Source organism: Rhincodon typus, chromosome 8 (assembly GCF_021869965.1).
Source record: "Rhincodon typus isolate 14 chromosome 8, sRhiTyp1.1, whole genome shotgun sequence".
NCBI classification, from domain to species: Eukaryota; Metazoa; Chordata; class Chondrichthyes; order Orectolobiformes; family Rhincodontidae; genus Rhincodon; species Rhincodon typus.
This window is the reverse complement of record NC_063339.1, coordinates 14871114-14888075: the sequence shown is the minus strand read 5'-3', so window position 1 is coordinate 14888075 and position 16962 is coordinate 14871114. Positions and strand designations below refer to the sequence as shown.

The window sequence follows — 16962 nt, the reverse complement described above, 5'->3', positions numbered from 1 at the left end:
AGAGGCTCTTTTCTCTCAAAAATTAACTATTGAGCAACAGGTAGGATCAAGTAATTTGTTATGGATCCTCTTCACAACACTCCTTGAACAAAGGCCACGGTGGTTCCTATCCTAGTTTTTAAGGGAAAATTCAAAATCCTTTAGGTGGCAAGATGAAAAATACCATGAAAGGAAACCTTCCCAGAATATTATTTTATATTGTCAGCCATGCAGGATTGCAGTTCTTTTTAGATTTAACTTTGACATTTCAAATCATAGCTTTCACAGATGGCAATAGCCATCTACCACAATTACGTACTTACCACATACTACCAACAACAATCCATTCAGACACAATTATGAGATAACTTTAGCCCTAGAGAGGTTCAAAGTGTTTACTGGAGGTTAAGGATATAATTGTGCTATTCAAAAAAATATTAAATATATGGTAATATATTAAAAATAAGTTATATGGAAATTAATGTATCATTTCAGAAATTAATAAACATACTTTATATATCAGGTCATACATTAAATTATGTAATATGTTTTATTATACTGATTTCAACAGGTTTTTGTACATTTCTGCTTTTGGTGCAGATTTCACATGCTTTCTTTGAACTATTATAGGTCTCTGTTAAATGGAAATAAAAATTATTTCAAACAGAAAAACAGACACAATAGGATAAATCAAAACCATTAAGATAAATAATATAAATTCAATGCATTATGCACTGCGGTTTTTATATGTAAACCACTGATCTTGAAAAATGTAAAGAGTCCACATAATGGGCATATCTCTGTTACACGCAATGGTATATATCACAGTAATTTTAAGTGACTGGAGAGAGAACAACACAGGGCATGGCACATGAAACTGAACAACAGAAGAAATAATGCTGGAAATTCTCAAAAAAACCCAGAAAAAATATTTCATCTGAACAAACAGCAAATGAATGTTCTATTAGAGACGTTAGATTAATATTGTAAAAACATAATTCCTTTGGGATATATGGTCATTTTAATTACAGATGGCACATACATGTGTGTTTAGTTTGGAGGCTTTGTTCTTGCCCCCACCCCAATGTTAATGGCATCAAGGTCATTAATAAAGTTTTCAACACTATTCTATTTTGTTTCCAAGTATTTCAAGTAGCTTAAAGCAATACATCCTAGTAGTTTGATTTAATATTCATCAATGAAACAACTCCATTTGAATCTTAATCTGAAAAACTAAGGAAATTTGGCATGTCCACAAGGACTGTTACAATTTTTGCAGATGCACTATAGAAGGCATCCCATCTGGATGCATCGCAAGGTGGTATGGCAACTGCTGCTCCCAAGACCACAAGAAACTACAAAGTGTCGGGAACACAGCCCAGTGCATCATGCAAACGAGCCTTCCATCCACTGACTCCATCTATACTTTCCACTGCCTTGGGAAAGCAACTAATATACTCCAAGATCTCTCCCACCCCAGTTGTTCTCTCTTCCACCCTCTTCCATCAGGCAGAAGATACAAAAGTTTGAAGAACAGCTTCTTACTTGCTGTTAACAGAGTTCTGAACGGACCTCTCAAACGTTAATTCTGATTTCTCTCTCTCTCTCTCTGTGCACCTTCTCTGCAGCTCTAACACTGTATTCTGCACTCTATTTTGCTATCTTGATGTATTTTGTACAGTACAATCTGTCTCTATAGCATGCAAAACAACACTTTTCATTATATTTCGGTAGATGTGACAAAAATCAAGCTCTACTCAGTAACAAATATAAAAACAAATGAGGTTGAGGTATCCAACTGTAGAAGCTGAAATGTTATAGCTGGGGACACCGTGGTTCTAAGGTGTCAGGATAAACATCCACAAGTTTAACAGTTAGGATACAAAGGGACACTACTTGAAGATCGATGAACAATTTCAGGAGTACAGGTGAGGAGAGTCAATACAGCAAAGGGACAACATAGTGAGGAAATTGACATGCCTTGTCACAATATTCTTTTCACACATAATATGGGCATGCAACAAAAGCATGCAATTAGGGGGCTGTTTGGTATTCAGTGAAAGCTAGAATAATTGTAGGACACAGTGTCAATGAAAAAAATTTAGATCAACTATCCTCTGTGACAATAATTTTTGATGTGTAATTACACAAACTAAACAGGCATGTTGTAATATTTACCACATCTTTCTTAAACAACTCAAATTATAAATAATTGGGCAGAGCTCTGCCCACCACCTACCACAAGTCATTGCCAATAAATGGCTCTAATTAGTACACCCAATGTAAAGGGTTTTAAAAATTCTTAGGAAAGGAAGTTACAAGATTAATCTATTCACTACTGACTGAATTTAGTCGCACGTTATAATCCCAACAAATGCAAACTTATCTGTGTGACTAGCCAGCAAAATATTGTTCCACAGCAAATTGCTAGCTGTACTCGGGTCACTGTATAAAATAACAAGTCTGTGATAAACATATTTTAAGAAAATGAAGCACTACGAATGTACAAATCTGACTACCAGCCAATAGTTCCCTTTAAATTTTACCCAAGTTAGGTAAATTTGAATATCATTGAAGGTTTTAAGTTCTCAAGATGAAGGCAGTGTTAACTAAGTTTCTGCCAGAAGTTCAAGTGCATCGAACAGTAAGGAAAGCCACCTGCACTGCATTTTCATTTCCAATATGTAAAACAGTTCATTAAAGGCAGCATCTAAGCTGGTGAACAGTTCACTGCATCACAAAGGTTATTAAAAATAATATACTGCAACATCGTTACTATATAGGAATTTAACACTACATGCATTCAGTAATACATCTACATCTACATGCTAATTACTAATGCACTGTGCAACAAGATCTTATTTAAATCCACAATATGTTTCATGAATATTGATATTGTATATTTTTTATATTTAAAACGAGAAAGTAACTGAATTGTACAGCAAATATTGATTACAAACATAGAGAGCATCTCCAATTGCCTTACTGCAGACTGCACAGTGTCAGCTTTCAAGTTTCGCTATGCATCACATATGTAAATATCATTCAGTAGTTTATAATGCTGCAGTAAAATTGTGATGTTCTCACAGCACAGTAAAATAATCAAATACGATAGAGGAAATAATCAGCAACCATTTAAGTCAAATTCACTTGCTTTTATCCAAGCATTAATAGTTTATTGTACTCCACAACTTTTAACACGAGGTTCAGCAAAACACTGCTAAGTATTCCCTGGTCCACTAACAGGCAACAACTGCTGCACCTTTAGTTAAATGTTCTCATCAAACTGGTTATTAATTGGCTGTCATGAAAAAGCACTATAAGGATGTACAAGTGGAAATCCAAGGCTACCAACAGTTTTGCTGTTAGCTTTTAGAACCATGACCTTCAGTCAAAGAAGAAAAAGATCTGTACCTACCTAGACTTTCTTCCGATGTGTCCATTTCCCATTTGCTTTTTGTCACGAAACCCTAAATCATACACACACACACACAGAGAAGCTGATCTGGTTAGAGTGAAATGTTTAACACTATATAGTATTGAAGACAACGACTCTCTCCATCAGGAAAATGAATGCAACACAAGCCAAGAGAAAAACACAATCAAGATACCACAGAGTGAAGGTAGTAATGGTGGTTCACTTGAAAAATGTGTCTTTTTCTCTCAAATATCCCCCACACACGACCTACACAATGTATACACATGAACATATGCTGATGCTTAATAATGAAGCAGTTGTACCAACTTTCCTTCTAAACTACTTTCAAATTTGAAATTTCTCTCCAAGTCTATTCGTATAATTCAGTAATTACAAAATAAACTTATAAGCCACATCAAAAAAAAAATAAAGCCAATGCTTTGGAAATTAAATTATTAGGTACTGTAATCCCAAACTTCAGGCATCTTTAAAAGTGGTACAATAAAGATATATCTTTATGTGTTTCAAATGGTTTTTACACTAGTATCAGAGGAAAGAACATCTCCTCGTATCCAAAATTAGTTGTTCATTGGAAAACAAAAGATTGCATTTGCATGGCTAGAAAATGGAATTTGCTGTGTTGTCATGTATTAAGTAACATTTGTGAAAACAAACATATTTTAAAACAGCATAATAATGCTGGCGACGTCGAATGGAAAGATTGTTCTATGGACAGAATTCCAAAGCTTAAGGTTTGGAATTCCTAATCCTCAAAATTCAACATGTCTGTAGTTATCTAAAATCAAAATTAGCATTCTAATAACATATAACAAATTAGTGCAACTCGTCTCATACATCTGTATAGCAAAATAAATTCAGTAATTTAAAGAATTAGGATACCACATGTTTACTAAAAATCTTCCAAAGTAGTCTGTAACTAGGGAGCATAAAATTAATTTTACTGAAACAGGAAAGACTAATCAGATTGTGTGATATCTTTCAAAGTCAGCTTCTCATCAGGTATTCGTGTCAGTAAGAAATATATAGGGACACGCTGCATTACTCACTGAATGTCAACTACCTGCAGAAGCATAATTGCCTAACAAGACTCCATTTGTGCATCTACACAGAAATAGAAGTTATAACAAGAAAACAGGCCACTTAGTTCAAATACCCATACCATTTTATGCAATTAAACAGATCAAATCATATGTTCTCTTTGTGTTAGCAAATGCCCTTGACCCTTTTTCATCCAACTACCCCAACAAACCTAACGCTGCTTCAACTGCTAACCCTGGAAAAGAATTCTACTGTCTACAATTTTTAGTCAAAAAAAAAATGAAGAGTAGGGTAGGGGCTGCTTTTTTCTAAAAAATAAAGTCTTGATTTAGTGAGTCTTACTTAGTTTGGTAAAATGTACGCTGGTGCTATTGGGCATATTTTTCCAAATGAAATATTAAACTGAGATACCCACCTTCCCTCTCATGGAGATGAAAAAAACCCCAAGCATCATTGGAAAATGAGCAGACTAATTTTCAGTGTCCTGGCCAACATTTATCCAGCAACCAAAATTAAAAGACAATTTATTTATTTTTAATGAGTGGGATTCAACTCTGCACAAATTATAAGACCATAAGACATAGGAGCAGAAATTAGGCCATTCAGCCCATCGAGTCTCTCTGCCATTCAATCATGGCTGATAAGTTCCTCAAGCCCATTCTCCTGCTTTCTCCCCGTAACCCTTGATCCCCTTGATAATCAAGAACCTATCTATCTCAAGTCTTACATGTACTCAATGACCTGGCCTCCACAGCCTTCTGTGGCAGTGAATTCCATATATTCACCACACTCTGTCTGAAGCAGTTTCTCCTTAGCTCCGCTCTAAAAGGTCTTCCCTTTACTCCAAGGCTGTGCCCTCGGGTTATAGACTCTCCTACCAATGGAAGCATCTTCCCAACATCCACTTTGTCCAGGCCATTCAGTATTCTGAAAGTTTCAATTAGATCCCCCCTCATCCTTCTAAACTCCAAATTCAGCGTCATAATTTCTGCAACAGTTAACTATGCTTTACTCTGATGAATGTGACACACAGTGATTTCCTAAGGCAATTTAAAAAAAAAACTTTCCTTTTTTAAAGTACTTTCGGTATGAAAGAACTTGCCAAAATTCTATCCAGGTACTGTAAACCACTGACACTAGTCAATCACAGACAGTTCACATCTTGGAGTCATCACTGACTACTGATTATGATCACATGAAAAACTATTGTTATAGAGACTTGACTAACTTCAAATACACATTGATAAAGCAGACTTTTGGTAACACTGGCCTGGTTTTGTGGTGGTTATGGCAGAAAAACTAATGGCTTTTGTAATCATTACTGAAACTGACAGCAAATTGTATTCTGTACTAGTCCAGTCATCTAGATTACAATTTGAAAATTTAAGTTAAAAGTGAGAGTTCAGAGCTTTAATTCCTGGTTTGCTATCTGTAAACATATAGGTGTGAATGACTTATTATCTGTTCGGTGTCACCTCTGCTACTGCATATAAGATAGCCATTGGTCTGACTTGGAAAAACCAGCTAGATTGCTACATTTTTGTTGGCAGCTTAACTGCTCTTGCATCATTGCCAAACTCGGGCAATTGACTTCAACCTATAAACAACTACTATATCCCATAATGTAGTTACAATCTGAATCAAATAATTTAACAAGGACTCGGTCTTAATATCTCTGCAGATATAGATATTGCATGTTTAACAATACTATTAGGTGTGATAAGATATCTATAATTTTACATAGCTGCAACAGTCTTGAATAAAACTGAGTCAATTACTTTAAAAAAATCAATATTGCATTCATGCCGAATAATTGTGTTCTATTAACCAGACCTATAACATGAACTTAATGCCTGGTCAATAGGTCACAGATCTCACACTAGGATCACACTAAGATCCCAAGGCTCTAAGACTTTTTTTTTACAGTACCAATGTTTCTTATACTAAGCAGGAACATTATATTGAATTTCTTACTGACAGGTACACCGGTATAAAAGTGTACGGGGAAGAGGTTTCACTTGAAGAAAGGTAAAGAACTTAATTCTGCGACAATATTTCCTACCGTCTCACAGTCTTCATCATCAGCGACATCCTTCTTAGAGTCCTCTTGTTGCTGTTCTTCTTGTTGCTGTGGCTGCTGCTCAGTATTTGGATCAAAATCCTCCATTTCAACCTTCAGAATAAAAATTTATACAAATGACGTTTCAAAAAGAAGTTCTGCATTTAACTAATGCCCTTCCCTTGAATGGTTCATTAGACAATAGCAGAGTTGCCAACAATAATTACCAAGCAGTTGGCAAACTTAGGTATGAATCAGAGATGCAAAAGTGCATAATGGATGGCTTGCCAACCAAACTTCATGCATTTCTATAAAGCACTTGTTTGCTGTACTGTAAGTCCCAACACTATGATGAATTGGATACAAATATAACTTGAAATCAGACGAATCAATACTCAGCAATTTTTAAAAATCAGAATGTATTCTATTCAAATGAAAATATTGTGGATGACACAAATCTGAAATAAAAACGGAAAATGTGGGAATTTTCTGCATGTGAAGTAGCATCTGTGAAGAGACAAAATAAAAATTTAACATGAAATATCATCAGTTTGAAATGTTTACTTTGCTTCTCTCTCCACAGATGCTGCCTGCAGCATTTTCTGCTTTAATTGCACTTAATTCAATTTTCTATTAAAGGGAAGATAAGTTTAGTTGCCATCAATTCAAAGATATGATTAAAGTGTGAACTGGATCTAAAAGGTATTTAACCCTACACCACTGAATAAACATCAGACTTTTAGTCAAGAAAGGAAGCAATCAACAGACAACTGGAATATGTTAATTTACAAATGAAATAATTTGCATTCATACTGATAAAGAAGAAATACAGCCTCAATGGCAAAGATGCTGCACAACTCTGGAGGTAAGGTGAAGGAGATTTCAGTAGTCAGCACAAATTTGGAAGGCAAAGATCCTAGTTGAAAAACCTCTGGGTCTTTTAAAATAAAAGGCTGCATTATTTGATGTGAATGTCACAACTAGATGGTGCAGTGAGTGCGTACGTGGAACACGTGTTTGTAGTGCCAAGTCACGACCAAGCAACAAACTGCAGCTGCCAGAAGACTCATCTGTGTTTTTCAGTTTAAAGTTAATTTCCAGGATTGTCAGCCTACATATTCTCAGCCGCTCCTTCTGCCCTTGCAAATTCTCAGATTGTAGATCCAAAAAACATGCAAATGACGATTGCTGATAATCGCACTGAGTATGTTCTAAAACAATGATGGAGGCCCACTTGTACATACCTCTCCACCAGTGAATGATGGCCAGGCAGTGAATGATGAGATGGCAGAGATCTACTCCACTGGGGAAAGAAAGCTTTGCCTCGTCTCTTTGCTACCCCCCTACTCCTGTGGCAGCCACTGTGGACACTATCTGCATATGCGAAGATTCCAATGTCATTGCACATGGAATTGTACATGCAATATCAGTAATGCATGTGTAGATGCTTTCTGTGGTCTGAGTAGTCACTAAGCTTAAGAAAGTGTTCAAGAGAAAATTGCTCTCATTCTCTCCCTTTGATCTTTCACTATTTCCAATTATGACTAACAGCTCAAATACAAATCAAAGCATCCAGGTGGCAACCTAAAGTAACTGCAAGCCTGCAAAATGTTACTACAACCCACAAAGAATAGATAATGGCAAGCCTGAATATATTTTGGGCCACTTACTTCTTCAATTGCAGCATCTTGGAGCAGTGATCTGATGTCTAAACGTAACATGTGACGGGGAGTTGAATCCCAATGCTCAGCCATCTATAAGGCATCATAAATTACATATTAATCAACAGTCTCAGCCAGTGTTTGATGGCTTAATGAATAATAATTTTAATTAATATCTAATAAATGAGGACAACTGCTAAGAACCATTTGTTGCTGAGTATTGAAAAAATTTTGACAATAACATTTTTCTTTCTAGACTTGCTCTCAATCCTGGTCCTGAATATGAATGATGAATCAAGAGATTCCTGTCTTTTTGCATAGCATCAATTTATTGAATTAAGGAGAAAGTGAAATTTTTATGGTAGCTATCACTATTGTAGAGTTTCTTGGAGGTGAGCAAAGTAAGAATACAGCAGATGAGTTAAACAAGTATTTTGCTTCAGTTTTCTTCACAGAAGACAAAAGTTACATTACTGTAATAGCTTTAATTATGAAATGAAAGCGAGACAGGGACTCTTACAAATTTAAAATCCCACAGAATTGCTACTGATCAAATTGCTGGAGTTGTGGGCTCAGTCCCTGGGTCCCAATGGACTTCATCTTAGAGTCTTACAGTAAGTGGTTTGTAGAAGTTCTAATTTTCCAAAACTATCTAAATTTGGGTGAGTTCCATTAGTTGAAAAACAGAAAATCTAAGTCTGTTATTCAAAAAGGAAGATAGAAAGCAGGAAACTACAATCCACTTAGCATAACACCTGTCAGAGAGAAAATGTTGGAAGCTATTATGAAAGATGTTATAGCAAGGCACTTAGATGAATTTAAGTAATTAAACAGTCACCATGGTTTTCTGAAAGGGTAATCATGGTCAGCCAATTTATTGGATTTCTTTGAGGAAGTAACAACTGCTGTGGATAAAGGGAGCCAGTGAATATAGTGTACTTACATTTCTAGATTTGCATTTGATATGGTGCCACAAAGTTTATTATAGAAAATAAAAGCTCATGGTGCAAGGGATAACATGGTGACATGGATAGAAGACTGCCTAGTTAACAGAAAACTGTTAAGTAGGCTTAAATGGGTAGTTTTCTGGTTGGCATTACGTAACGAGTAGTGTGCCACAGGGATCATTGCTGGGATCACAGTTTCTTACAATCTATGTAAATGACTAGGGCGAAGGGACCGAAGACATGATTGCTAAATTTGCTGAAGGGACAAAGATAAATAGGAAAGTAAGTTGTGAGTGGTCATAGGGAGGTTACAAAAGGACATAGATAGGTTAAGTAAGTGGACAAAGAACTTGCAAGTAGAGTACAACTTTGGAAAATGTGAAGCTGTCCATTTTGGCAGGAAGAATTTATAAAAAGCATTTTATCTAAACGAAGACAGCCACAAAGATTGGGGTGTTGTAGTGTATGAATCACAAGAAGTTAGTATGCGGGTACAACAAATAATAAGTAAAGCTTGCAAGAGGAACTGAATGTAAAAGCTGGAAGGTTCTGTTTCTGTTGCGTTGAGCGAACTCCTTCAAGTACTCCACAGATCAATAAGTTCCACACTGTGTGGAATGAAATTTTTACCAAATTAATTATTTGATTTGTAAATAGCTAAAACATACTTATACCGCTTTATTTTAGAGCTAGCTACAAGTGAGAACAGTCTTTGAACATTCAATCTGTCAAACCAGCTCATAATGTTGAAGATCCCCAGTTGGAGACTGTCCAATTCTTTATTAACAGTTACACCCCTCAATTTTTTATAACATTTTCTGTATTCTTTTTCCCTAGTGCTTCAATATGTTTTCTTTTGTAGGAAGCACAGAACTGTAGAACACAGGTGCATTCCAATGAAGGAGCAATACAAATGAACAGTTCTTCAGCTCTCCACACATTTTACTTTCTTACCTTTCACAGCTGAAATACCCTCATTATAGCTCCAATGAAATGGAACTGCTTCACATTTCATCATTTTGAATCAACATTTATTGAGTCAATCAGTAAACCTGGCAATAGCTTTCCTTTCAAAAATCTTTTTTTATATGCTGTCTCTAGATAAAGATATTATTTTTGATGACAGAAGTAAAGCTAAAAAAAGTTCAAAAATAAATAGGATGCCAAAACATAATCTTGTTCCATTTTCATAAATGATCTACACTCAAAAACTCAATACAAGGCAGCCAAATTTGTCACTACCAAACTCGGAGGGACAACGTATTCAGGGGAAATCAAAAATTAGAGTTGGCTGAACAAAATCTTTGCTGGCAGACAAAAAAAACAAATGAAATTAAATAAAATACAAAGGCAAAACAGCGCACATTGAATGGAAAAATGATCAACCCTTTTCATATTGTTGACAAGAGTTGAATATACATCAAGACCAAGAAATTTTATTCGGCTCCAAATTAAATTTGTCCATCACTGAAACTGAAAGAGTATTCAACCGCACAGTGAAAACAATTGAAATGCAAAGTCACAGAAAGTTATGTTTACACTGTGCTTGTTTTATGCGCAGACTGAAGCCAATGGTCCAGATGGTTGACAAGACAAGGGAAACATTCAAATCCTGCAAGCACTGTAGTGAAGGACCATAAGATTAACTCTGATGGCACGCATCTAGGATACGAAGCCAGAAAGACTCACGGTTTTCAAACTGGAAAAAAGGCATCTGAAATGTATATAAGATAGCAAATGTGAAATAGGAAAATCCAGACTGGATAAATTAAGTAGTGGGAGTAGGAAAAGGGGACATAGTTAGCATTCAGAGATAGTAGGAACTGCAGATGCTGGAGAATCTGAGATAACAAGGTGTAGAGCTGGATGAACACAGCAGGCCAAGCAGCATCAGACAAGCAGGAAGGCTGACGTTTTGGGCCTAGACCCTTCTTCAGAAAATGCTTGGCCTGCTGTGTTCATCCAGCTCTACTTTCTTGTTATCACATAGTTAGCATTTCCTAGTTTGAACCTAAGGATTGATATCTGACTTCTTCCACAGGCTGAGAGATAAACTCTAGAAAGACTTCACAGAAGAACCTAAGGGATAATCTAAAATTAATCTGACAGGAACGTAAGCAATCAGGTGGAATGTTAGTTTTATCCCTATACCCTACCTTTCCACAAAGGACAAAACTCTCAGGAGCTACTCCAGAAACCTGAAAACAGTTAATTTCTTCAGCACTATGCTAAACTATGATGAAAGGTCGCTTTCAAAAGCTGAAGGAAATGAAAGCCCCGATTATTCACCTTGTTGATTTCCTTCAGTTTACGGCCATGAATGTTCCTCTTGGCACAGGTCTGATTATCTGCACTCATTTCTGCGATATAAACCTGGAAAGAGAAATGAGGTGGCAGAAATTCCATCAGTGCATCCAACTTCCTCTCACAACTCAAAGTAGGTCACGTTGCCAGACAACATAACACTATGTAAATTCAAACAATATAACTATTGGCAGATTGCTTAAAACAGTCAATTAATTAACAATTTAATTGTTTCTCTACCTTTTAGAAAACATTTAAACATTGATATAGATTAAAAGCAATTTAGCAAGATTTTTTAAAAACTTTTCTTTCCATCATTCTCCTTTCACTAATGGAGCTCTGACTATTTGGTATCTAAATGAGGTCACTTAAAGTTAGTAGGGATTTTTACAAACCATGAAAAGCATCCAGTTATGAAGATTTTTATTGCTTGGCAGCTGAACATGCAGGCACCAAGGCTACATGTTTGGAATTTCCACCATAAAACAACTCTGCAACGTTCTTCAAGATTCTCCATAAAACACATCACTTCAACCAAGACTTTTTAGAACCTTCCCAATATCTTCCACTTTTGTTCTACATGTAACATCTCCCTGATGGCAGCTCTGTAAAACAGCTTGAATGTTTACCTATGTTACATAAATGTAGGCTACTAACTCACCTCAAAGCCTTTAGTTTTGGCTGCACTCCATAACTGCTCAAAATGTTTGACCCTGTTGTTGATGGCATCGACAATGATGAAGGGAAAAAAGCCATCATCTAGTGTTTTTCGGAATGTTTTAAACATGCTGCTTCTGTACGTGTCCTCCATTTCTGGCTCATATTCATACTCTAGGACCTAAGGGACAGAGATGAAAGATAGAAAGAAAACAGACATTTGATGACGCAAAAGTCACCTGATTAGATTCTGTCTTTCCAAGTAATTGGAAAGAAAATGATAATTCATTGTACCTACTGTCTATAAACTATAAGCCTAAAATTTCAGCATCTCTAATCTATTGACAAGTGCAACAGAATATCCATCCACCAATGCACAAGCCACTGAATCTCATCTCTAATGGAGTCATTTCCATGGATGATTGGGACAATGATACATGCAAAGAGAGATCAGCACAAAAGCATTTTGCGGTGCATGATAAGTCAAGCAGTTCAAAATCGCACTGACATAAATGGTATTGAGCCCCTTTATGGGAAACAGTGAGAAGAAACTGGGACAAGAAACAGTGTCATTATCAATGTTGAGGTCCAAACAGAATCACTTGCACACACAGCAGTGCTGACAAGAACTGATTTCCTCCAGGACCTGTTAAACGTTTGGGTATTTCTCCAAACTTTACTACATCTCAGATCAAACAATAACATAAAAGCAGAAGATTGTGCATGCCACAGATGTGAAATTATAACAGAAGCGCTGGAAACAGTCAGCTGGTCAGGCAGCATCTATACAGAAAAAGAGAATTAATGCTTCAAGTCAAGATGACCTTTCTTTGTTGTGTGTGCACACAATATTTGTGTGTATGTGCGCCTGTGAGTGAATGCATGTGTGATAGAGAGAAAGAAAACGATGGGAGGTATGATGATGATGACGCAGTGGATGCAGATTATCAATGCATCTTCCTCCAAACTATTATGTTTTAGCCTTAAGCACTTAAAATTCTATGGGCCAAATGTTTCAATCTAACACTAAGCTGGATTTATAGGAAAAGGGAGATAAACCACTGCATATTACAATCTTCACTATAATGAGAATCAAAATACATTACATTCATTGTGAAAAATTGTTGTCAATGTTAGTTAGAACTTATGCACAAAACAAAACTTTTTTGATCCAAGAATTCAAGCAGGCTGAAAATTGTGCACTCCAATGTTAATACTTCAATCAAATGCATAAAACAAAAGTGTTTGGACACTCTCGCTGTGGAAATAAAATTTTAATAAAATCTTGTGTTTCAGTTACATAACTGTTCAGCATGTAAATTTAGTAGGTTAATTCTACCACTGATAAATCCCTCAAAATTTTTCTGCATTTCTAACTAGTATGTAACACAAAGGATAGTAGCAAATTAGAAACCAAATAGTCATTTCTTTCTCCAGCACTGGATGTATATATAAACAGGTTATTACTGTAAACCTTGATAGCCAGCTTTTACACAAAGCTGAAAAATGACACAAAAAGTGCAATGTCCATCAGTTGACACCTTGCATGCTTCTAGATTAAATTGTTATAATGTCACAAACTGAGCAGGGTGATACCATGCATGTGGGAGTCTAGCTTTAGACTGACCAGCTCACATTTCGTCATTTGGGCAATGGAATCAAAGAAACTATTAGCAATGAATTACACCATTGCCAGGTAACTCCACCATTATGTTAAATTTTAAATGGCAGCTGTAAGTAAAGTGAAAAATTCAGCAAAACTGTAATTACTGATGTTTACAGGGACAGGTGGACCTATAAAAATCAGATTCCAAATGTCATTGGCAAGATTTGTGCAACTTTGTCGTCAAACGTCAAAGAAAAAGACTAGAGTTTCACAAGCAATCACATAAGTCACTTATTCCATTATTTCCTTTTTGGTTTCCCTATTCAAGGGTCCTGATGATATAACTAAGACCAATGGTTTGTATTTTCAATATTACTTACAGAAATTAGTAAGATTCATAGTAGATAAACTTTGCAAATAATAGTTAAATAAAAGGTTTAATTCTGGAATTTTAAGACTGATTTAAATATGGTTCGATTGAGTAATTTGATGGATGATGGAGGAGGTTTTCTTGTGATTTACAGATCATAGAATGTACAAGTGACAAACGACAGACATTTAAGTAAATAGATCATGGCTCACAGCAAAGGTATGTCCCATGAGGAACAAGTATTCTAGGAAGGGAATAAGTCAACTATCATTAACCAGAAAAGTTAAGGATAACTTCAAACGGAATGGAAAGAAACATACAAATGTGATAAAGGTTAGTGGTAAGCAGAGGACTGGGAAAGTTTTAAAAACCAACAAAATGTAAACATAGGTCCCTTAGAGAATATGGCTAAAGTAATAATAATGTGGAACCAGGAAACGGCAGAGGAGTTGAATCATACTTGGCATCGGTCTTCATGGAAGAAGATATTAATAGCATTCCAAAATTAATCAAGGGGTAAAAGGTGGCGAGGAAATAAATACAATAATAATCACTAGAGAAATAAAAACGCTGGGGGAACTAACAAGACTAAAGACCGATAGCTTCCCCAGAGCTTCATAGGATGCATCCTAGGATATTAAAGAAAGTAGCTATAGAGATATTGCATGCACTGGTAGCAATCTTCCCAGAATCCTTAGATGCTGGAAAGGTTCCAAAGATTGGAAAATTGCCAAACATTTTATTTAAAAAAGGCAGGAAACAAAAATTGGGTAACTATAGGCCAGTTAGCTTAACATGTGATTTTAGAAAACTGTTAATCTATTATAAAGGATGTAATAGCAGAGGACCTAGAAACATATAGTCTGGTCAAGCAGAATCAGCATGGCTCATGAAAGGAAATCATGCCTGATTAATTCATTAGAATTCTTTGAGGAAGTAATAAGCAGGATAGATAAAGAGGAAGCAGTGGATATAACACACTTGAATTTCCAGAAGGCTTGATAAGATACTACACATTAGGCTACCTAAGATAAGAGCCTATGGTTTGGAGGAATACTTTTAGCAAGGATAGAAGACTGGCTAACTCATAGAAGAGAGAGAGCTGGGATAACGAATCAGGATGACAACCTGAAACTAGTAGTGTTGGAACCTCTGTTATTTCTAAAATGTATTGATGACTGAGGGAAGTGGATGCACTATAGCCTAGTTTGCAGATGACACAAAAGTAAGTGGGAAGGCAAGTGGTGAGTATGACACAGAGTCTGCAGAGGGATAGAGACAGTTTAACCAAGTGGGCAAAGACTTGGCAGATGAAATACGATGTAGGAAAATGTCAGGTTACGCATTTTAGTGGGAAGACGAGGAGCTGAATATTATTTAAATGGAAAAAGGCTGCAGAAAGTAAGCAGTAAAACAAGAATTGGAGAGTCCTCATGCATGAATCTCAAAAAATTAGTGTCCAAGTTCAATGTGTAATAGGGAAGGCAAATGGAATGTTGGCCCTTATTTCTCTGAATGGAGTGTGTATAAGTAAGGAGGTTTTGCAAAAATTATACAAGGCAATTGTCAGACCAAAGCGGGAACACTAAACGCTTTGCACCCCTTATCTAAGGAGATATCAACTGGCACTGGAGGCAGTTCAGAGAAGGTTCACTTGGCTGATATCGGGTATGAAGGGACTGAGTTCTGAGAAGAGGTTGAGTAGGTTTGGCTTGAACTCATTGGAATTTAGAAGATTCTTGGAGGACTTGATAGGGTAGAAATAGAGAGGCTGTTGCCGCTTGTGAAGAGTCTAGGACTGGAGGAGATAAGATCAGAATAACGGGTTGCACGTTTAAGACCGAGATGAAGACGAATTTCTTCTGAGGGTTATTAATCTGTTGAATGCCTTACCACAGAGGGCTGTGGAGGATGGTAAGTATGCTAAATGCCGAGATAGACAATTTTTCTAATCAGTAAGGGAATCAAGGGTTGTAGGGAAAATGCAAGAAAGTGGAACTAAGAATTATCAGATCAGCCCTTATTTCACTGAACAGTGGAGCAGACTTGATGGGCTGAATGGTCTACTACTACTTCTACATTTTATGGCAACTGAGCAAATGCAGGAAGATTCTTAAATTGGAGATTATAAACCTTTTGTGCATCTTCACACAGTAGTTACAGAATACCCAATGGGTATAGTTTCTATGATGCACATAAAAATGTGCAAGCTACTGTTTAAATACAAGTTCTCAAGTAAAAGACCTGATCAACTTCTATAAGCTAATCCATCTGTAAATTGTCTGTTTTGTCCGATGGGCCCACATTCATGACAGAAACTTGTTTGGAAACCACACTACCAACAATTTTCTTCGATATTCTTTTTTTAGAAAGAGATTTTGAATCTCAAGCTTCAGAGATCAAAGGCATATCTTGGTGCCATCAGTGATTCCAGTATGGTTGATTCTTTCTATTTGAAACAAAGTACAGTTATAACTAATTTTCTCAATGCTTACCTTCTTTTTGATTCGCTTGCCACTGTCTGGGTCCTTCACTACTTTTTCCACCTCAGTCATAAAGTAATCATCCAGGCTGAGGACGCGTGGCGCAGCTCCTCCATACTCTACCTCTTTATCCTAAAATATAAGCACGGAGACATAAATACTTGAGTTCAAAATAAAGGTACTTTCCAGAGTGGTCTAATTTATTACCTATCTGTTAAGGACAAAAATGATTTAATATATTACCTTTGATGACGATGTTAAAAAACAGAACTTGTCAAAACAGAAATTCCTATTCAAAAGTTTCAAGTTATTTTGGAGAGTTTTTAGTATACAGACACAGAGTAAAATGATTCTTTAATCAACAAATCAGGTATAAGTACTGCACTCCTGCTACATCCGGTCATGAATGGTGGTAAACA

General features: G+C 36.2%; 1 protein-coding gene across 1 annotated transcript in view; it reads right to left on the bottom strand.

Moving 5' to 3' along the window:
* Nucleotides 1–16962, bottom strand: part of ylpm1 (YLP motif containing 1) — a 117766-nt gene that overhangs the window by 21446 nt on the left and 79358 nt on the right. The window contains exons 15-20 of the mRNA XM_048599915.1: nucleotides 16556–16675; nucleotides 12089–12265; nucleotides 11413–11496; nucleotides 8186–8269; nucleotides 6519–6629; nucleotides 3398–3449 (exon numbers count right to left, since the gene is read on the bottom strand). Coding sequence (XP_048455872.1) covers nucleotides 3398–3449; nucleotides 6519–6629; nucleotides 8186–8269; nucleotides 11413–11496; nucleotides 12089–12265; nucleotides 16556–16675 — 628 coding nt within the window. The remainder of the gene's footprint in view (nucleotides 1–3397; nucleotides 3450–6518; nucleotides 6630–8185; nucleotides 8270–11412; nucleotides 11497–12088; nucleotides 12266–16555; nucleotides 16676–16962) is intronic.